This window comes from Macrosteles quadrilineatus, unplaced genomic scaffold (assembly GCF_028750875.1).
Source record: "Macrosteles quadrilineatus isolate MER2022 unplaced genomic scaffold, UCM_ALF_1.0 Scaffold_4__1_contigs__length_99947679, whole genome shotgun sequence".
Lineage (NCBI taxonomy): Eukaryota > Metazoa > Arthropoda > Insecta > Hemiptera > Cicadellidae > Macrosteles > Macrosteles quadrilineatus.
Genome location: NW_026542597.1, coordinates 99,608,615 through 99,632,623, shown reverse-complemented (window position 1 = coordinate 99,632,623; position 24,009 = coordinate 99,608,615). Strand labels below are relative to the sequence as shown.

General features: G+C 34.2%; 1 protein-coding gene across 3 annotated transcripts in view; it reads right to left on the bottom strand.

Annotated features, from left to right (window-relative positions):
• Positions 1-5,322: 5,322 nt before the first annotated feature.
• Positions 5,323-24,009, bottom strand: part of LOC128991705 (membrane-bound transcription factor site-2 protease-like) — a 37,475-nt gene continuing 18,788 nt past the window's right edge. For all 3 annotated transcript variants that reach the window (XM_054414824.1, XM_054414825.1, XM_054414826.1), the window contains 3 exons: positions 19,288-19,528; positions 16,467-16,647; positions 5,323-9,112 (listed from right to left, as the gene is read on the bottom strand). In XM_054414824.1, coding sequence (XP_054270799.1) covers positions 8,517-9,112; positions 16,467-16,647; positions 19,288-19,528 — 1,018 coding nt within the window. In that variant the 3' untranslated portion in view covers positions 5,323-8,516. The remainder of the gene's footprint in view (positions 9,113-16,466; positions 16,648-19,287; positions 19,529-24,009) is intronic.

Genomic DNA, 24,009 nt, shown 5'->3' with positions numbered 1-24,009 from the left:
AGTTTTTGTGGACACATGGACACACAGCCTAAGGATGAACTAAAAGTAGCAAAATGTCTGATAGATATGAGGTGTAAACTGTCAAATAATACACAAATTTTTAGCTTTATTTTAGTTCTCTCCCACCAAGCTCTAGACAGGTGGACTCTGGACGCCGGCACTGAGTTTCATATTTTAAAATCAAAACTGTTAAAAGTTTATGCTAACCAGAGTCTGTTTTTACAGCTCTTCACTCACAAGGATAAAATCAAAGATAATATTCAGACAGAGCTGATGCATTTTTGAGTCCAGAAATAAATTCAAACTGTCCATGTCAAACAATTTTATTCACCTATTTACAACATTTAAACTAAGAGGAACACAATTGACTTAGACCTATAATATATTGCACTAATATAAAGAATGTTTTGATCCACCAAGTCTCGCATGTTTAATAGTATCTATTTACATTTTAAATCAAGAAGCACCAATACGAAACAAGCACATTAATTGACAAACAATATTTATATTAAAGTAAGTTGTTAATAGTTTATTAATTCATATATGACTGTTTTAAACTGCATAAATCAAATATTGATTGACCTTGGATTGGATAGTTTAGTATATTTTACATGGCTAAATTAGACAGTCCATCTTTGTAATTAGATAGTATGACGTCAACTGTTCACGTAGTCTGTCTTGTCTCTTGTTGTAATAAATCTTTAGGTAAGACAAGCACCCATGTTTGCTGCTACAGGGAAGGTAATTAGGTGTTTTTAGTGAAACATTAATAGCTTACAATGAAATAAGTAAATTCACCAACTTTGATCATAGTATATCCATAAACAAGTGAATTACAACAGTTTACTTATCCTCCGTAAGAATAACAGGGAATTTTAAATTTACAGTTTTATGGGATTTTTACGTAACCGTTAGGCATACGCTTCCATATACTGTAACTAGCGGAAATACCCGTGCTTCACTACAGAAACTTTCAAATTGGTTGAAATTTAAAATAAATTAGTGTTTAAGTGCCAACAACCTTCAGTGAACATTGCAGACGATATTGCTCTTTTTTACTTTCTCCCCCTATACCATAGTAGGCTATATGGAGATTATTGTTTTCGTCAAAATTTTCGAGTTGGTTTTCGAAGTGATGTCTGTGTGTGTGTGTGTGTCTGGATGTGTTCAGATCTAGGGACTACACCTGTGGTCCGATTTCGATGAAGTTTGGTATGTAGGTTCTAATCCATGGTATCTCCAGGAGTTTTTTTTTGAAATTTTGATTTTTAATGGGGATTTTCCCATACAAACTGGAAAAATAGGATTTTCTCAAAAATGGCCCAAACGATTTTGATAAAAATTTAGTATGTTGTAGCCCTTTAAATTCTAAACAAAATGGTACAAATCCCATTTCTGTAAAGTTTACGGTTCAAAAGTTATTGTAAATTATGTTATTTTCCCATATAAACATTTTCCCATAAATTAATGGAAAAATAGGATTTTCACAAAAATGGCCCATACGATTTTGATAAAAATTTAGTATGTTATACAGGGTGATTGGTACTCAGTGTGAAAAAAAATTTTGGCGTAAGTAAAGAAGTAAATGAAGTGTGATGATGCATATCAAATGTTCCAAGTCTAAAAATTAGCTTCCCAAAAAAATATTTTATGTTTTTAAAAAATAACCATGCTTTTAAACTTAATACAGTGATTTCTCAATTACCTGTATTTGGATTTGAGTAGATAATGTCATTTTCGTGATACATTAATTTTTGATTAATTTTTGAACAAGAATAATAGAAAATGGTGGAGGATCAGTTGCAAAAACTCCATTGTAAATAGATTCAAATATAAAAATTAAGAGGTTTGATAAAAATTTAAAAAACAATGTTCTATTGCATTTTTCACACCCTGTGTACCAAAAAATGTCGGAATATGTTAAAAACTGTACCATTTTATAAGCTTTCCAACCATATGCTACACTATTGAGGTTTAGATTTTTTTGTTTGTTTTAATGGTTTGTGTTCCGTCAAGTGTCTTTGTTTCATCTATTAATTTAAATGTCTTTGTATTTAACATCCCATCATATGACCATTATCCATTGTTGGATTCATTTCATCGTCAATCACCTCTCATAACAAGACCTACTCATTATTTCTCTCTTAAAATAAATCTTTTATACCAAAACCCTCGACCTTTTACTCTTTATTAATAACACCGCACATTTTTGGTCCTTTCGAGCCGCGGATTTTTGGTCCTATCGAACCGCGGATTATATCTATACATTAGTGCGACTTTTTTCAAGTTAATTTAAATGTCTCGGTTGAACGTATTTCATCCGTCGTGAAGCCGCCAAAGACAATACCGCATCGCCATTTTGAACTTTTCATCTACGTCACGATACAGTCCACACTCCTCTCATTCCAAGTGTTCAACATCGTCATAGTTCTGCTAGTTCCGCTCCGCTCCGCATTCATCACTTCATTTCGTCTACACAACTTCTCTTCTTCAAACGTCAAGAAATTGAAAAGTAAGGTTATGTTTGTACTTCTTGGATGAAAATGAAGACAAGACAACATCGCATCTCATCGTAAGTTCTAACAACAAACAATACCTACAAGAAAATAATAAAGAAACCCTGATTTTATTCCTCAGTCGTCCTTATCCTCAAATTAATTACTCCATCCAACAATAACTACTTACTTAAGTTAACTCATTGAACGATCAAGGCCTAACTTTCAAAATGAGATTTTCAACATTTTCTAATAGATGCAAATTGCAATTAAATAAATTAAATACCGTCAGTGAGTATATTCAATCATGCCCATCAGAAATTACAGAAGCTCAAACCGCTAAACTTAACCTTTATTTGCACGAAGCTAAAGCAATTTCTGCCAATTTTGAATCTAACCTAGATAAGCTTCTTGATGTTGATGACGACACCAAAGTTTTTTCTGACAATGAAGAAGCTATTTTAAAGCTCCAGAACGACATATCAGAACTCTCAATTAACATTCAAACTGAAATTTCTCTTTTAATTCAGAACTTTAATGATGAACACTTGTCAAATAACTCGGTAACATCAAACCCAACCTCTAGGCCTACTCATAGCGTTGTAAAATTGCCCAAGCTAGAACTGAAGTCCTTCAATGGTGACACTAAAACATGGATATCCTACATTAACCTTTTTGATACTACTATCCACAACAACAGTAGCTTATCCCTTGTTGAAAAACACCAGTACTTGATAAGTTCACTTGAAGGCGAAGCCTTACACCTAATCAAATCCCTACCGATCTCTGGCAACTATACAGTAGCCTATAATGCTTTACGGGAAAGATATCACTCGAAGCGTAGGCTAATCTCTGTCCACCTCAGTAAAATTGTCGATTTGCCCAATATTACTGACAAATCTATCAAAACCCTCAGATCATTTTTAAATGGATTTAATGAAAATGAACAAGCTCTTAGTGTTCTTGACTATAATGTCATGGAAGACAACTACCTACTAAGTATGTTGATCTTACGAAAAATGAATTCCAACCTCTGTCAAGTTTTTGAATCAAAACGCACAAATTCTTCTGATTTTCCTCAAGCTAGTGAAATAATCAAATTCCTCAAAGATTTTTGTAACAACAGTGAAGATGCCTCTCTCTGTCACGCTCCACAAGTAGCTCCTCTCCAAACATCCAACCCTCACCAAGTTCCACGTCAAATTGATGAATCAATTCAGTTTCAACATCCTCCTATGGCTTTGATATGTACTTCAAATGATTTGAAATGTTTTTGCTGCCATAAAAATCACAAAATATACAGTTCCCCTGTCTTTAATAGTAAAACCCCTCAAGAAAGGCTTAAAGTTGTACGCAACTTAAAACGCTGCACAAATTGCCTTGGTAATCACTTTGCTAAACGCTGCAAGTCTACTAATACTTGTAAGACCTGTTTTAAACTGCATCACACACTCCTACATTTCTTGAAGCCTACTAAGCCTATGGCTGATAACAGAAATCACTCCAACCAACAACAAAAAGATGCAATAGCAAACTCTAAACCTTCGAAACTGACAGCTGTAACTCCTGGCCATTTTCCTATCAACTCTTATCTGACAACTGTTCCTGACCCAACAAAGATCTCACCTCTTATTAATAATTTACCTCAAGACATCACCCGAAGCCTATGCTGCCGTTGGAGTCAAGAATATTTTAAGACCCCTCATCAGCGTTGTTTCAAGTGGAACATCAAGAAAGAAAACCTCAAAATAGAACCTGTTTGCTAAAACACACCAGCTCCTCCTAGCTACAGACCAGCTGGATCCTCATTCAAGACCATCATTCAAAGTGTCTTCATACCATTAAGCTGCATTCTTTAAATAATTTTACAACCCACTCTGGTTGATTCTCATACAAATGTTATATTTGTTCAATTTCTCTTTTGTTGAACCTTGTTGGTTCAAAGGGGGCGGTATGTTCCGTCAAGTGTCTTTGTTTCATCTATTAATTTAAATGTCTTTGTATTTAACATCCCATCATATGACCATTATCCATTGTTGGATTCATTTCATCGTCAATCACCTCTCATAACAAGACCTACTCATTATTTCTCTCTTAAAATAAATCTTTTATACCAAAACCCTCGACCTTTTACTCTTTATTAATAACACCGCACAGTTTGAATACCAGAAAACAGGGAACTTTTTAAATGTTATATTTGTTCAATTTCTCTTTTGTTGAACCTTGTTGGTTCAAAGGGGGCGGTATGTTCCGTCAAGTGTCTTTGTTTCATCTATTAATTTAAATGTCTTTGTATTTAACATCCCATCATATGACCATTATCCATTGTTGGATTCATTTCATCGTCAATCACCTCTCATAACAAGACCTACTCATTATTTCTCTCTTAAAATAAATCTTTTATACCAAAACCCTCGACCTTTTACTCTTTATTAATAACACCGCACAGTTTGAATACCAGAAAACAGGGAACTTTTTACTGTTCAAGCTGAAACAAAAATACAACTTTTGCGTAATACATGCCGACTTTCTATGTTTTAAATGTTAAAGACACCATGCTTTGTAGTCTTCAAACCACTAAAGCGTACATAAGCAGACATAAAGCTCAATGGTGTAGCATATGGTTAGAAAGCTTATAAAATGCCGCAGCTTTTAACATATTCCAACACTTTCTTGAATACAGGGTGTGAAAAATGCAATATACCATAGTTTTTTTTTTTAATTTTTATCAAACATCTTAATTTTTATCTTTGAATCTATTTACAATGGAGTTTTTACAACTGATCCTCCGTCATTTTCCATTATTCTTGTTCAAAATTTAATGTACAACACAAAAATTACATTATCTACTCAAATCCATATACAGGTAATTGAGAAATCGCTGTATTAAGTTTAAAAGCATGGTTATTTTTTAAAAACATAAACTAATTTTTTCTTTTTGGGAAGCTAATTTTTAGACTTAGAACATGTGATATGCGTCATCAGACTTCATTTACTTTGTACTTACACCAACAAATTTTTGTCACACTGAGTACCAATCACCCTGTATATAGGTCCTTTAAATTCTGAACAAAATTGTAGAAATCCCATTTCCGTATATTTACTCTCACCGCTTTACACATGATAAAGGTTGTTGACAAATTTATGGGAGAAAGTATGTGTCAGAATGCTGATACCGTTTATTACACTCAAAACGATAACCCCTCGGTCGATAGTTGGTTGCCTTGCAGATTCAATCAACTACGATGTTTTATTACTCAGAAAATGGTGCTCTATAAAAAAATGCAAATAAATGTTAGTAAGACAAAATATGTTAATTTTGACTTCTTTGGTTTTGACACCCCTTTTCCTTTAATTTTTCACTCCCTTACCTGCAAATTCCACTTATGTACCTGCCAACCTTTAGAAAAAGATAAATCGATTAAATACTTGGGTGTTTTGCTTGATGAGAAACTAACTTTTGAACACCATATTTTAGAACTACACTCAAAATTAAGATCACAAATTAGAAAGTTCTAATTTCTTCAAAATTTTTGCAACACCTCACTTTTACAAACACTTTATTTCGCACTGATAAACTTGAGATTACAATATGCTTTGCCTTGCGGGGAGGTACTTACAAAACATTAATAGAGAAGATAAGAACAACTTAACATTTTTCTTGTGAATAATTCTCAAAAAACCTAAACAAACTAGCTCTTTTCCATTATACCAACAGTTATGCATTCTACCAGTTCAACATCTTTTTATTTTTATAGTCCTGAGATTGTTCTTCATCCGGAGCGGAAACAGAGAAAATATAATTCCATATCATCATTACAGGTTTTACAAATAAATCTATTAAATTACTCAAAGTAAACAAAACTTTTTTCAGGCATTCATTTCAATACTTGGATCCAAAATTTAACAATCAACCTCTGATTCATATTAAAAGTACAAGAAATTTTAAACATTTTTGTAAAAGAACAATAACTTGGCTTAGTTCTCAACAGGATGTAGGTTATCTCGCCAACTCGGATAAAATATTTGTTATATGATGCTATGCTCAACAATTTATTATATATTTATGTTTAACCTTGTAACTGGTCACACTACTTGAAAAAGTTACCAGTTTAAATTTCTTAACAATTATTATGATTGTAACATGTTTTGTAATATGGGAAATAAATTCATTTATTCATTCAGCTACAACCTGCTTTGCTCCACACGATGTCATATTAAAGCAGCTATTATAATGTCCCACCCGTCCATCAAGTGTGTATGCTTAGTGTAGTGCCCATGACCAGACTGTATAAAGGTTCAGGTAGGTGCTGCAAAGGTATTAGCTTTGCACTTTACCACCATTGCAGCCAGTGGCGGCGCTTCCATAAGGGCCAAGTGGGCCGGGCCCACCCAAAATAAACAGTAAAGTATATTTTTAAATACTTTAAAGGTTATTTGGTTGATATTATTCAATAAATTGAGATAAATTAATTTTGAACTTTCAATCATAACCTTTGTTGAAATACAATGCAATCATCTCGCCATATTACGGTTTTAATGATCATAAATTTAAAGGCGTGATGTTGATTATTGTGAAGTGAAGCGCGTTTTTGTTCGTGGTTCAAATGGGGTTAGGTAGCACTGCTGGACGAAGAGGTTCGACAGTCTTTACATTTCCATTCTTTGCTGTCCATGAACAAGACAACTAGAGCAATGTTTTTCATATTTTCACAAAATTTTGTTCAAAGGTTTAAGGCGGGATAAACTTGAATGAGTTTGAAAAACCAGCATGATCGGACCATGAGAACGGGGTTTTACGGGTGGTTTTATGGGGTAAAAATTGGTTTTTCTCATTTTTGACCCTCAAAACACAAAATTTCCACATTTCTCTCTAAACCTTTTTAAGGAGCATAAAAAAAATAATTTAGTATGTCAAAGTGTTTTTCTCAGGTAGGCCTAATTGGTGACGGAGAAAATTCTAAAATATGTTTATTCTTATGGAGAATATTGTCAAATGTTGTAGTTTGCTTGTTTATGGATATATTAATTTTGACAAAACTTGGCAAATTTATTTATTTTATACCAAACAACGAACAGCTATTACTATAGATGAAGTTGTTGAAGTTCTTGTTTTTGTATTGTACAATGAAATATTTGAAAATAGTTTCTTATACTCTACTTGTTACTTCTTGTCAAAGAAACAATCCTTAAAGAATTTGAATTTTAGGTGGGAGATCTTTAACACAGACAATTAATTGGTTCATATTAATGGATTTATAGCTAGCTTAAGGACAGGGTTTTAAGTAAAAATGACATGACAGACTGCCGATAAGTGGTGAGATTTGAACCTTGCTTTTCTGGATGGAAGGTCCTAGCCCAAACCACTAGGCCTAACTAGCAACATCCCTAAAGTAGAATTACAGAGTAAAACTAATATTATTTTTGCTGGATTTGAATTAACTTGACAATTAAAATGAAATGTTGGAAAGGTTTACACACAAATAGACTATTACTTGAACTACAAATTAAATCAAATTTATGGTACTAATATGGTTTCAGGCACTAAATAGGCAGATTATTATAATCATGGATGTTGACAATAAGCAAACAAGTTAAAAGAATACTAAGAAAAAAATAAATATTGAACGTATTAAAACTAACATTGGAATTTGCAAACATCTAAACCTATAACCTATCTGAAACAAAAGTACTCCCTATTTGTTGAACTTTGTGTGACAAGGGTAAAATAGTATACATATATGCTTAAGCATATAAATTTAATAATAGTTCTCTAAATTTATTCCTACAAATGGAAAAATCCCCTATCAAAAAAGTAACAATGTTGGTCATCTTTCTAAATCTACGTAAATGTAAACCTTTACTAAAATAGTCCAGAAAAGTTCTAAGAACATTTAAAAACTACCTTACTACTTATGAATTGTAATGCATTTGTAAAAAAAAAAAACCAACTAATTAAGTCACACTTTGTCTTAGACAGTTTAAATGGACGCTACTGTTAAATAATTCACCTAAGGCCTTTTACTTGATAGACGACGACCACAAAGCCAGAATTAAATACAAGCTTAAAATAAATGTCCCGATGAAAGTAAAACAAAGCGACATTGCATGTCTGACACTTGCATGTTCGATATGTCTGATCAGATAAATATCCAGCAGAGATCTGACAATGTGTTGTCCGTCAAAGTAAAAACACGGAATGATGTTCAGAAGTGCCATACCAATGGAAAAAGATGTAATGTACTGACAAAACGTACGTATTCGCTCGGGAATTGTGGATGGAAATAGAGCGTAGAGATTGGTGTAGTCACTGACACTGACAGTGTGGAACACTTCCGCTGGGTGTCCAAGGAACAACACCGTGCGGTCGGTCTTGGTCCTAATGGTCACCAGCTTGGTAGAATTCTCCAGCGACGGTCGGAAGCAATGCAGCGTGACCGGACAGTCGTGAGAATCATAACACACTGCAGCCGAGTGTTCAACGACAGTGCGCGCATTGAGACAGGAGAACTGTGGCAACTGTAGCGGCTCGTCTCCTATCTCCAAGTACTCGAAGCACAAGTGTCTCGGTGCGTTGCTGTTGCAACACTCAACTACTCCCAAAGACAGATGTTTGGCTGTAGAAAGCAGCAAATATACAAATCTTCACCAGTGAAACAACAAGCAATAGGACTAATTACACTAAAAAACTTCGTGATCAGCATTGTATGTGTTATTAAATTACAGAAAGTAAATAAAGATATGTCTAATAACACTTAAAACATATATTTACGCTTATACTAAATACTGGTAACTAACAAGACGGGAAATATAAATAAAAGATGGTGTGGTGATGGATTTTGATTGGACACTCAAATCATCATCAGACCCAATAGGCGAATGACTAGAATCTAGAATGGCGTCCCTACTTATATCCTATTGGCAACCGGAAGCACCTTTACATCTTTAAGTACAACTGGAGTCGAAACTTATTTGTTCATTAATCAGCTTGTTTCTATTTTTACATATTTCCTTATAAATATACAATTCTTCCCAAGCATTCATTACGAATCCTTTTTTACAAAAAATAAATAGACTATTCTCTATTTTTAAAACGTTTATATTAGCTCGCTTTCTTGTCCAGTACAAATTTTGCAATAAATTTCATACTAACTTCCCGATGAGCTAGAGACTTGAAACTTGAAAAATATCTCACAAATGAATAACAATGCAATATTATATAATTTAATTTTCATATCTCCTTTGGGCTAAGCCCCATCGGCTTGTTTTTATCAGCTCGCTTTCTTACAAATTTTGATTCAATTTCAAACGAAGTTCCCCATGAGCTAGAGAATTGAAACTTTAAACATAGCTCATAAATGGATGACAATGCAATATTATATAATTTAATTTTCATCATCACCCTAGTAATAAATTATGAAGATCGTAAACAAACATCTGACATCTGATAAGACTTTTATGTGCTCAGAACCAACCACGTTGACTATGATAGTAAATTATAAGTAATTTATTATTATAAAAGGCTGTACTGAACCGAATTTGTACCGCATAAAATGCTGTACCAAACCGATGACGGTAATTAAGATTGTACCTTTCGGTGCACCGCTGACCCCTAATTAATACAGTAGACCCCCTCTTAACCGACCCTAATGGGACCGGACCTAGGTCGGATGATTCAAAAGGTCGGATAAAACGGGCAATCCCTAAAATCATAACATAATGAAGTGCTATTCATCTGGAATTTTATAATCATTATTTTGAAGTCATACTTGCATTATTTATAAAATAAACTACTCTTATCTCCTTTTTCATATTGATAGAAATGTCACAAATAAACACAAAACACGGTTAAGTCAAATAGACCTACTTTCAGTGAATGTATTATAATACTAGGCAAGAGTCAATAAAATTCCTATTTTAATAACTTTACAACTGTAATGTATTAATTAATGCTTTCCAAATACATTGTAATACAGTAAAGAACCTTTTGTCGTCATTAAAGATACAAGCGACCATTTTGTTACAAGACAGGACGTTTATTTATAGCCTCTCACTGGAGGCTCGAGGCACAAAAACCATCTTGACCTTGGAGTTGTTAACACCCCTTCCCTACCCCCCATACAAGTTGTGTTGTTTGTTTACTCAAGCGATAAGATAATCAGTTCTCAAAATCGTAACGCACTTTATGATGTTATAAATTTGCCGCACAGATAACAAATCAGATCAGATGTGCTCGAGCTACGAACGATGATGACAAACTGACAATAGGCTATGCTATATTTTTTGTGATCATCACAAAATAACTTATTGTTAGTCATATCCTGTGGAGATAAGCGTATGGTTCAGTTCTCATCGCCGAGCGTGGGAGCGGAAATGCCGAGATTCCTAGAAAGCGGCGGTTAAAACGAGCTGCTCTCAAAGCAAGGTCGGTTAAAACAAACTGTATTATTTTATGATCAAAGGCGGATAATCCGATTATCGGTTAATACGAGGTCGGTTAAGAGGGGGTCTACTGTACTCCATTTCCTGATCTCCCTTGGTCCCTAGTCGGATGTGACTTCGCCAAAGTCAAGGGTCAATTGTTTTTTGTGATACAGGACTACTACTGCTGCAGTACCCACAATCAAAATACTGAAAAGGATCTTTTCACAATTTGGTATTCCACACACACTTAGGTGTGATAATGGTTCCCCGTTTGATAGCGAAGATTTTAAGAACTTTGGAAGAGATTGGGGTTTTACTATAACAACTAGTAGTCCTAACTATCCACAGTCCAATGGTCTGGCCAAGTCAGCAGTAGCAACTGCTAAGAAGATTATTCTCAAGTGTAAAGACATACATGAGGACATGTTGGCTTTCCGCTCAACACCTTTAGAGAATGGTTACTCTCCTTCAGAGTTGCTTATGAACAGAAAGGTAAGAGGGACTGTGCCCATTGCTCCTGTCAACCTTGTCCCAAAAACACCCGATCTCAAAACACTGAGATCCAAAGAAGAACATATAAGAAGTAGAAGGAAAATCCGGTTCGATAAGAGGCATGCAACGAGAGAAAGAGAAGAGCTACAAGATGGACAAATGGTTTATGTCAGGGACAAGCAAGTAAAAGGAAGAATCATACGAAAACACAAACAGCCCAAATCCTACATAGTGGAAACGGAAAATGGGGGAAGATTAAGAACAAACCGAGTTCATTTATCGAATCTTAAAGATGAATTTCACTAGACCTACCCCAGACGCTCGACTTGTGAGAGGAGGATGTGCTGGTCTCTCCTTCTGTCTTTATACAAATCATATGATTATAACCTGATGTTGGGGTTTGTTTGTAAACGAAGGGGTGAGAAGCCAAGGGGTACAAGTGACTCGAATTTCATTTTGAGAAAATTAGGTTTAAAGTTTAATTGATATAATCAAATCTAGGCACATTTTAGTTTAGTTAGTTTAATATAGTTTTATTTTCAGGTATTTCAAAATTCAGAAAAACACATTTTTATACTGGTTTTGATTTGACTCTTTGTGTTATCGGCTACTATATGATAAGAGGTGTCACTTGTACCCCTTGTCTTCTAAATGGAAATGGAATAATCTAAGAGCACAAGTTGTTAAATCAAATGAAAATCAAATTTAATTACAAAAAGTAAGCGCCTGTCATACATATCAGTCAGAATCACTGTCGTAAACGTTTTCTAGTTCTACATTGTCTTCATGCTGTTCATCACAAGTCTGCTCTCTTGGTTGGCCCTGTCTTGTCAGAGGATTCCCTTCGTAGTCTAGAGACCTATAGAATCGGTGGTGGATTGGAGGTACAAATTGCAGCAGATTAAGAAGGTCTTTGAACTTAGATGCCTTTATTTTCTTTTTGTTGGTTTTTTGAGCCAAAGATGGTAGTTGGGTCGGAATCCTGCATGGGTTCTTCGCTAGCAGACTGTACTCTGAAAACGGCATGTCTTCATTAAAAGTGTTTTTGTAGAACAAAGTCGAAGGATTGTCCTTTCTAAACTGCAACCACTGCATTTTACTTATCCCAGTCACAGATTTCACAAAGTACTTGTAAATGGTATCCAGGGATACAAAGTCTTCATCTGACATCTTTTTTACCATGAACTTTTTGCTTGCTCCCGCAATGATCTCCACCCAATCATCTGGAACAAAAACGCCTCTCTTCATGTTCTTTTTCATAATTTCCACCTTACCGAAGTCCCTGTCACAGTCGTTGTACGAGTGGCCAGTACGTAGAAACTTTAAATCAATGGTCTTCAGGTTACTAGTATTAACTACATACGCCCAAAATTTTACTGTTATGTGACTCTTATTTTGCCCCCCACAGTTATCACTGAAAGCTGTCAAGTGGGTGACAGTTGGAGGCAACGATTTTATGTACTGCAGTACACAGGACACAATTTCTTCACACCCTCTAGACGCTTGTGCTTCATGCCACATGAACATGAACGCATTATCTGTACCAATATCATGTACGTTGAAATTGTAGGTCCAAAGTTGACGAGAGTAGTATATTCTTGTGCACGTTAGTATTGGGGTGGGCAACATTTTCTGGAGGTCAAAACAAATTGCAACATGGGTTGGGTCATCTTTAACCTCTTTTTTTGCATTTTCCATTTCACTTTTAGCACTTTCAGCCTGACGGAGGTGCACTTCTTTTGCTGTAATAGCAGCTTGCTTTGCTTCCTGATTCCCATGTTCGATGGTGTTTTGCAGTTTGTCACATGTATTACAAGTGTCAACATGTGGTCGATGAAAAGCAAGGTTAAAACAGGTATTGAAAATGTGCCTGTAATAAGACAAAGTAGTAGGTTCCATGCCCCTTTCTGCACAGAAAAGTTTATAGCATTCATATAACTTTTTTATGTTTAAGTTACTATCAAGATATTTTCTGTTTGGAGCTTGCTGTCTTGAATAGTGACTAGTGTATTTTGGAAACATTGCAATATGCTCCTTGACTAAGTCTGTTTTTGCCTGTGCAGTTTTATTGGAAGGAATTTTACGGCCTCTCTTGTCTCGAGGTGAAATTCCTGTTTGAGACATTTTTTTCTTAGTAGCAACATTAGTAACTCGCTTATTTGACACATCTAGTGTCTTTAAAAAGAATTCTTTACAAACCCTGACATTTCCTAAATGATATTGACACGAAAAGGACTTCCCACGGGCTGCATTATCTTTCTTTCTAGTAGGATCCCCTATATTAACAGCAGAGTTCAAAAAAGAAGACTGTAGTTCCCAGTTCCCCAACCCCCAGAACTGATCAAAATATTCTTGTCTCTTTTCCTTATTAACTTTTTCATTACACTTGTATCGACATTGATGGTTGTAAGGCGTAACCTGCTTTTTTTGGTGTAGTATACCTTTCCGGTCAATGTATTCTTGCCCCAAATTTCGTAGACTTGAAGATTTAGTCCTTTTCCACGTCTCGGTTCGTCTAGTCCTTTTTCTTCCAGGGTGCTTGGTCCGCTTTGGAGGGGGTCTTCTTCCACTGTCTCATGAGCCCGTTCATCTTCCTCTACTTCCTGGGTCCCTCCTTCTCTGACTCTACCTAAAATATAAAAAAAACATCAGTTTCTGACAGTAAAATTAAATAACAATATCAATAGAATCATGTATTAGTTATTAAATGGCATGATGAAACACACCTATGGAAACAGTGTTTATTTTTTACTTTAAGCTCCTTAAGAGGTACCAGGAGTGGATAAACATACCATACAAGAAACGATAAAATTTATCTGAAAAATCTTGTCATAAGTTTTTATTGCAAGCGAAATAGTATATTTCATTACTAGGACCGAAAGTGGCATTTTCCGTAGCGCGCTCAAGTTTTTGTTTGAGGCGAAGCCGAACACAGGGAACCCCAATTTCACGTGCGAGGCGAAACGGAGTATGTGAGGGCTATTTTCACGTACGAGGCGAAGCCGAGGACGGGAATGATGGAGCAAGTGCCGGATAATAACTTTCGGTACAAGTTATGAACGATACTTTTCATCACGACGAAAAAATACAAGAACACAGAATAGCAGACCTCAGTAATATTACAACTATTTTATTTCTCAATTAATTTGATTGAACATAAAAATAATATAAAATCTTCTAAAAGGAAACTTACGTCTATTTTTGATTAACTTTTAAAACCAAAAAATAGTAGAAAATATTCTAAAGTTAGCCTACGTATATTTCTCAATGAATTTTTTTACATCAAAATAAGAGAATAAAACAACGTTTAACAATACACACAGCTGATTCAAATAATTAAATTAAACCGTAACAAAACACTAGCGCGAGTAGTGAATAAATGGAGAACTAATTGAGAGCGAGGGAAAGTAAATTTAGAGCGAGGGAAAATCAGCTGTTCAATTTTCCCTCGCCCTTAATTAGAGCTTGGGAAACGACTACTTTCATTGATGTCAGCTGTTATCGAAAATAGTTACTTTCGTTAAGTAGTGATGGAAAAAGTTTTCCATCGATAAACTTTCTTTCTTCGCTTTATTAACCACAAAACTAACTATTATTTCCTAACTAATCTCAAAACCAACTAATGAGAGTTGGGAATATTCTATGCTCACCATCTTCAGAACTGTCGCCTGAGTCTTCATTGTGAGGATTGAAGTCAGGATCCATATCACTGTCATCTAGAAATAAAACCCAGTATGTAATAAAGATAAGATAACTATTTCAAAACAAAATAATTATAAGACTGAATCTGGAATGAAAACATAACCTAAGAATTGCAAAGAACAGTTTCATATTTCAAAAGCACAGACTAGGTAAATTATTAAAAATAATAATTGTGAGAAAGGATAGGATAAGCAGGCTTACCTTAAAACATGTAGGCATCCCACTTCATTCACTACAGAACACAGAAGAAAACACAAACAAAATAAACACTGGATATTTCGAGGCCACTGGCCCCTTTCTCAACACATTGTTAAGTTGTTAAGTTAACGTTACCTATTGTATTTATTTACTTAATGGTACAATAAATCTCTTGAATCTCTTGAATCTACAGCATGGATCTCCGCCTTGTGAATTGTCGGATGAATAGATTTATTGTTGATTGTAGTGTCCGTTTGCGTAGGTTTCCTGTATATGTCATCTATCTTGTTGTCTTTTCTCTCTAATGTGAGGTCCAAGAAGTTGATCATCATTTAATCATCATCCAGTTGTACTTATAAAAATGTATTGGCCGGTGCTTCCCGTAGCCAATGGGATATAAGTAGGGACGCCATTCAAGATTCTTGTTATTCGCCTATTGGGTCTGATGATGATTGGAGTGTCCAATCGAAATCGATCACCACTCTTTTATACATATTTATATTAACCGTCTTGTGAGTTAACATTATAAGTGTAAATATATTAAGTGTTACTAGACATATCTTTATTTACTTTCCGTACATACACTAATTATAGGAGTTGACATCTAGTCCATTGATTACAAGGATGTTTGAAGAGTTAGACAAGGAATATATTAAAGACTTATTAGATCCCCAAATAGAGACTGAAAACTTCAGTTCAACGCTTCCCTTAAATTTCTAACTTGTTTTAGCGTAAATTAAGTGCAGTGGTTCTATTATTTGTATTGTCAACTCAACCTATTGCTGATTTGTTCCTAAAAACTTTAAGGATAAGTTAATCAAGAAGGGAATACAACTCAATGAATCAAATTTAGAATTATGATGCACAATAATTATTTGCAAGCCATTTTGTTACATTCCACTCAACAAACCAGTTTTCAATACTCAGCTAGGACACCGCCTAAGTTGACAGAATTGTGCTCTCTCAGTAAAAAAAAACTAACAACTCAGTGCCCGACTTGTAAAAAATGAGGTGCCGGAACTGTAACCTATTTAATGTGATTTGTACCTTTTTATGCCAATATTTCTATATTCCTGAAAGAGAGGTACCGGAACTCCGTTCCCCTGCAAATCGAGCACTGCATTTACTTCTTTAGACCATAGTTAAGTTTCTCACCAGGAACAGATTCATCGTGCTCTTTAATAAACTCTGATTGCAAGCAGTATCCAGGTGTCGCCAACCTCACAGCTCTACCGAGGCAGTTCTGCCAACTGTATGAATCGGTGACAACACACTCGTTGACTTTGGTAACTAGATCTTTCTCCATCAAGCCTCCCATCCCATAAACTGGTGAATCCTGTAAAAATAATAAAATTTAATAGGCTAAATATGATTATTGAGCAACTGAGTGGAAACCTGTTAGAAAAGCAGTGCAACTGAGAGGTCTTAAAGGTTAGTTTGTGTTTCTTATGTTGAATAATTACTCAAGGAAATATAAATAGCTACAACAAATATTTTAATAAAAAACTGAAGATAAATAGTGTTACAGTTAATGCAATACTTAGGGTGACAAACGTGGGATTGTCCCTGTTTTCTCGAGAAGTAGCTATTACCGTAGGTGACACGGTAGGACCTAGACCCAGGACCGATATGCTTTTTCATTTATATGACCCTAGAAGCCAGAAACGCTATTTGTTCCTGGTTTTTATTTACAGTATTATGTATATACAGTGTTATTCAAAAGTCCCGCAACAGTGTAATATATCTTTTACTTTTACAGATTTAAAATTAAAACTTCATTTTTATCAACTTGAAACTTTTTTTGAAACTTTGTTAACTATCAATAATAACTATAAATTACTAGGCTACTATTTTGAGTTATGATCGCTTTTTTATCCCTTAAGGGGGACGGCCCATGAGGATAGTCAGACAAAATTCCTAAATAGCAGCATAGGTCGAGTTTGGTATCACGAGTAGAACACATTCATTGCCACAAACCCAAATGGACAACTGAGCTCAAAATCACAGCTGTTCAAAGATGCATTGAATTTGCTTGCTACCTCCTCAGGAAGGCGACCGCTAGAAGTCTGAAGAAAATCATAAATGTAAGCACAACAAATTAAAGGTCTTTAATAGTAGGATACAATACAGGAAATTTAAGCTCAATAGAACAATTGAGTAAAAAATAGCATCTCCTCAAATATGTATATAAAGGGGGGGGGGGGGTTTCTAAGTGCTAGAAGGAAATGTTTGGTGGGTAACGCTGATAACGGCAGTTAATTGATGGTTGAGTTAAGTGTGTACTAGATTCTTTTCCATTGCACTTAAGTGCTTGTTCATATCAGATCAGTACTTTTCCTTAATTAAATAACTTGAGAAGTTGGGACTAGTAAATGCTTGCTTTTCAATCAAAAATTCCCTATACTTTTATCCTGGTCATAATCAATACCTTATTCAAGAGTGGATCCACCAATCTATGACCATTTAAAATAAATTATTAGCCTACATAAAAAAGGTCAATTTCAATAATTAAAAAAAACTATAATTTAAAGAATATATTAAGAGTGCAGGTTTAACTTTTTATAAGAAACTAGTGGCTTGTAGGGACACAAGTCCCTAAAACGCTCAATAATTTAAAACAAATTATTGTAATATTTAAACAAACTAAGAAATATATTATCTATGTGTCAGAATAGATATCCCTGTATGCCATATCTATTGTGTAAAAACAGTTTGTTCTTTGTCTTTGATGATGTTATTTTCAATAAATCATTCAAATCACTACATAGGGTTAACTCTGCTAAAGGCAGCAAACATATAATTGTTTGTGAATAAATATTGGTTTATTAAGGTAGCTTTGGTCTTGTGGTTAATTGTGATAAAAAAGACTTCCCTGATTGGAATTTTGGAAATTGTCTTGGTCAAATATGAAAAGTCAAATAAAGGAGTTTTGAGGTAAGCTTAGTTCTTAGCCAAACCCGCTAAATTAGCATCCATATCCAGTTAATAATTATAAGTTTATACTCCTTTTGTTAAGGTTTAGCAACATAAGTGTAAAGTAAAGGCATCCCATTGATCAAACTTAACCCTAGATTTTTTTCTGATCAACATAAAAAAACTGCAATAATTATTCTAAGTTTATGTAGTGGTATCCCTCTTAAAGGTGCGATTGACGTTACATATTCTATCAAATTCGGCCCGATCATTGGCTGATTCTTAACTCTTTTGCGAGCAACAGACAGTACCTGTTTAAAATCTCAAAATAATAATGTTTTTCCTCCCATTAATAGTACTTGCTTAATTAACAAATTTATATTTCCTGTACGAACCTATTCCATCTTTATTCCCAGGTTATTTTCTAAGAGTATAGCCATTGAGGACGTTGAGGTTATTCCACTTCATACAAAATATTGATTAAACACTACAATAAATCCGAAATTTAAAATAAAGAAAGTGTAGAATAAATATAGAACATAATTTTTTGAAATAAAAACAAAGCAGAAGTTTTCCATTTAATCTTAAATCGTTAATTATTCAGTCAATATGTCGTTATTTCTTGTTAAACGTAAAAAATAAACAAATTTGAAATGTTTAACAGTAAAATAATTTATTTCCACATTATAACGTAACTAAAAAGTCTTAATTGTTACCTACCAGTAACGTTATCCCTGGTTTTATACAGTAGGCCTACATTGCAGAATTGACTGGCAAATAAGTAATCCAAATGTTAACATTGCGTACTGGCTTGATGATGGATCACGATCAGCTGTATTGAAGTAAACAAAAATCAGCACTAAATGGCTTCTAATGCTATTCTTGTGGAGAACATTTTACGTTATATCTCGTTTTCTGGTAACTTTATAGGAATTCTTATATTTTTCCCGAGTCCCTGGGGGAGGCCTTTAATTTAAGACCTCTCTCAATTTTGTGCGACTTACCAGACGTTCATAATTTTCTGGTACAAATTTTGTCTTACAGAATTATATATAAGGATTACCAATTGTATTGAGTGGATCTGAACACCGTTTCCCCAGTCATAAAGAGGTAGTAGTAGCCATGGAGTGACCAGTAGAGTGCACATTGCTGCCAACGCGAGCACAGCGTTGTGCCACACTCCGGCACACAAGACACGCAACTGGCGCAGAGGTGTCAATAGCTCCAAATTCTCCAATGAAACGTAGGCGACTGGGATACATAAAAACACCACCACGCCAACTCCACCCACGCGACCGTCTTCCCTGGTCACAGAATGTCTAATTAGAAATGTGATGGCGGGATGAAGTAACCTTTTCCATCACATTGCACTATTAAAATACCCTCTCCCCAGCAAATCTTCAGACTAAGCAAATTTCCATTAATTGGAATTTCACTGAAATATTTACTTTCACATGTCAGATATAACTTAATCCCTATTTAAATAATATTACATTTAACAAGGTTTGCTACTGGGAGGGTAATCAATTTTAATTTTGAGTGAAATATTAATAGCTTAATTTAAAATAAATACATTTGACTATTTTTAGCAAATTTCTCATATAGGGAATAAGCTATTACCGCAGTACTCATGGTAAGACCTGGACAAAAAACAAATTTACTTTTTTGTTTTGAGGACCCTAGAGGCCAAAAACACCACCCGTTCAAATTCATATACATATTATATATGTATATATTTGTGTCCGTCAGCACGATAACTCGAGCAAAGATGATCCGATTTTGATTAACCCTCCGAGTGTCCCTTGTTTTGTCCTTAATGTCTGCCTATATTTTGCTCATTTGCAAGGTTTTATTAAAATGGATCTGAGAAGCTTGAAAACAATGTTAATTATACTGTTCTATATACCATTTTGTTTAGAAAATCATGGGCTTCAATATTATACATAAAACACAAGGAACATTTGTTTCAAACAAATTTGTTAGGTAAAAAAAAAATTTTGGAAAATTTTTGAAAAAAATAAGTTCGCGCTCAAAGAAATTGTATAAATTATAGGCCTATAAATATTTGAAAATAGCACCTTTGTTCTAAATTTTATGAGGATTACAAATATATAATAATATAAGGAAGTAGATTTGCAAATAAATAAGTTACGGGCAAAAAACAGATTTCAGTACATAGCGTTTAGCTAAGAATGCATAGCCTAACCATAGCTAGGAATCTGGCTGATAATTTACATCAATATCACTCACTACCTACTTCTTCAGGATCATCAACCAGCCCTTCAAAATCACTTAAATCTTCTTATAATGCACCACGTATATCACTACTTTTGATTTTTAACACTAAAACAATGATAAACGTAATAAAACACATCAGTCATCGGTGCGAGGTTAACCAAGCTGTTTACAAATACGCACGTCAGCTGTCTGCTACAATATTTTCGGAACTAAAATGAAAAGCGCTTAAAGACAGACCTCCGGAGAAAGCTCTGAATCTGCCAAATAAAACGATACCTAACTCGATCCAGTTCAATTTGATTTTGTCAGTCATAGAGTCTTCGCCGTAAACAGTGTTTGTGAGTCGATGCATCGACACAAAACACTACACAAAGTGTTTTATGTGTGGAAGCATCGACAAATAACACTCGGAGGGTTAAATTTGGTATAAACCTACATTTATTCAAACAAGTTCGTGAACCAGCATGATCAGGCTATGGGAACGGGGGTTTATGGGGTAAGAATAGGTTTTTCCTGTTTGACCCAAAAAACATTAAATTTAGCAATTTCTTTTCAAACCATTTTGTAGAGCTTAAAAAACTAACAATTTAGTATATTGAAGCATAATTGTGCGCAAAATGGTTACGGAGAAAATAAAAAAAAATTTAATTTAAAATTCCCGTTATTCTTATGGGGAATAAATAAACTGTTGTAGTTTGCTTGTTTATGAACGTATTTTTATCAAATTTGGAAGATGCATTTATTTCTTACTAAACTATTAACATTTTACAAAAAAAAACACTTTTCACCCTCCCTGTTGCTGCAAACCTAAGTACTTGTTAAACTAATTCTATTTAAATAGGGAATAAATGTGATATTTTTTAGGTAACATGCTAGTGTAAATCAAATCAGGAAAATGGAAATTCCCTTAGTCTGCAGGTTTGCTGCGGCAGGGGTATTATCTAAATACTGTACTTTAATCCAAAAACAAACAAAAACTTTGTAAAGGGGAAAAAGGTTATTTTATATCTACAGAAAAGGTAAGATCTTTCTCTTACACAAAAGTGGTCACCCCTTACTACAGTATTATCAACAGATTAAATATTTCTTCGATAACAGCAGTAAGCAGTGGAAATAAGTAGTTGGTTTGATAAGGTTTATATAGAGGCGGTTCACAAGTACGGGGTTTGTGGCCGGCAGTTATCGTTGATCTCGACCAATTTTTCTAGGTTAGAAAAGATCAAGCTTAGCCGAGACCAACGCTGGCCGTCGCTCAACGGTAGGGATTAACTAGGAATTTTCGTTGGAAGGTTGGCAACAGCCACATGGTCTACCTGCCGGGCCGCTGCTCACGACAAAACAAAAGGATGACGTTGTGTCAAATTATTGGTTCATAAACTATTATAATTATACAGGGTGTTTACTGATATCGTATAAGAGGTTGTGGACTTGCACTTAAATTCATTTTATACTAAAGTTTAATGTTACTCAATTAATCATTGAATTGTGAATAATACACTTTTACTGAATACATGTCATTGAATCGGGAAAATACAATTATGTTTTTTAAAAAAATTTGTAAACAAATCTTCGTAATGATTGCAAACTAAAATTAGATTACCAATTATGTACAAACGTTCAAATTATTTAATAAAACGACTGCTCTTTTCAAAGATTTATGATTATCTTTTATGTATCAGTAATTTGTTTAAAAAATAAATCTGGAGAAACAACTGGCTATTATAGGAGCCGGCCTTCATACGTAAACAATAATAATATAAAACGTAATTTTTTTTTTAAAGTGATTGTAATATAGAGGATGTAAATTATTTTTTGAGAAAAAAATAAATATTGAACATTAGTAATAGAGTGGTATTAAAATATTTCATTACAATACCTACTGTGTAGAGTGGAATTTATAAATCAGATGGCAGTAGGCACCCAGTTAGTGTTAATAGTTTGCGCTCTTTTCAATACCTCGGCTTGTAGCTACACTTTATTTCACTGGGTTTACACAGACTGTTAAGGGTGCGCTCTACCTCAGCTCTGATTTCTCAATACGAGGTTGCTGAACGCCAATGTCCCTTGCATTGAACAGCGCCATGAAGAGTGCTTGCAAACCTTTCGAAGCTGGGTGATTTGATTACACCGTTATCCTTAGTTTAAAAAAAGACTAACAACAGATTCTTGTTTTTAAGAATCTATTGCACTTCCTCCGTTTGTTATTTTTTCTCTGAAAATTATTTGTATGCATTAAACCTGTGATAAAAAACGTGTATTTTAACATTTTTACCAACCTTCGAGCCTAAAGTTTTTTTTTAAATATCAAAATTTTAAAAAGCAGCAAACCTACAATAATATTTAACAAAAAATATGACACCAAGATCTTTTAAATCGGTTCACAATTGGGGCTACAAACAGTAGGAACTAAAACCCTTGCATTTGCACGCGCTAGAGGGGTAGAGCGTAGCCCTAAGCATGAGAGATCTTAGGTGTAAGAAAACAGGTTATAATCAACAAAATATTTTGTTGTAAATACAAAGTTTTTTATATTTAACAATAAAATTGATCTTTTACCTCAGCAAATTGAAGCAATTTATTGTAAACCCCGATATGACTAATATTAAGAAATTATCAGATGAAAAGGTCTTTAACAACTGTTAATTCATAAACATAATAATACAAACATATCATTTAAACTTAATTAACTTTAACCTAACTTTTATTTACTTTCCGTAAATTTAATAACACGTACAATGCTGATCAAGAATTTATATCATTTAAAACATACAAAATTAAATGTGGATACTTAAATAAAATGACCTATATTCTATATTAATTATACAATAAAAATGCTTAGACAAACCTAACAGTGTTTGATGGAACCATTTTTATTTTGAAATTATTCAGCTGAAATAAAAGGGTTCAATAGTCAGTGGCGTAACAAAAGCCCGTAATGCGGGGTGGCCCGGGAGCTGAGGGGGCCCGCGAACCGGTGAGCGGGAAACAACGAACAGAGAGGCCCGTGATAAGAGTGGGGAGTTCCGCCAAAAATTGGAGTTCATTCTTATTTTTAAATGTATTATCAATTATTCAATAATTGTATTGAACAAGTAATAACATTAATGTTAATAATATGTTATATGTTGTTATCATTTAATTTTGTTAGGCCTCTTCAGTGATAACAAACTAAGGTAACAAATTTAACATTTTATAACGTGGGTCATTGATTATTATGCACTCTCACTTTTGTCACCGGGAAATATTTTACTTCTATGTGATTTAGTACACTGCTTATGTCGTCTGCAAACATTTTGAAACAATAATTTACCTGGAGCCTGGAGTCTTGAACGTTGGATGGGGCTTTTAATTTTGTATTATTTTACATTTTAGTTTTGCCCTAATATTGATTGTATTTCGTTAAATACAACATATTGCTACTCTACTGACTGTATTTGTTAGCCTATATCTCATTTTACTTCACAATTAACCAATACTAAAGACATTATGTTTGTAAGGTAAACGATAGAAATCCATACAAAGATAAAATTAAAAAATGCAATAGGAT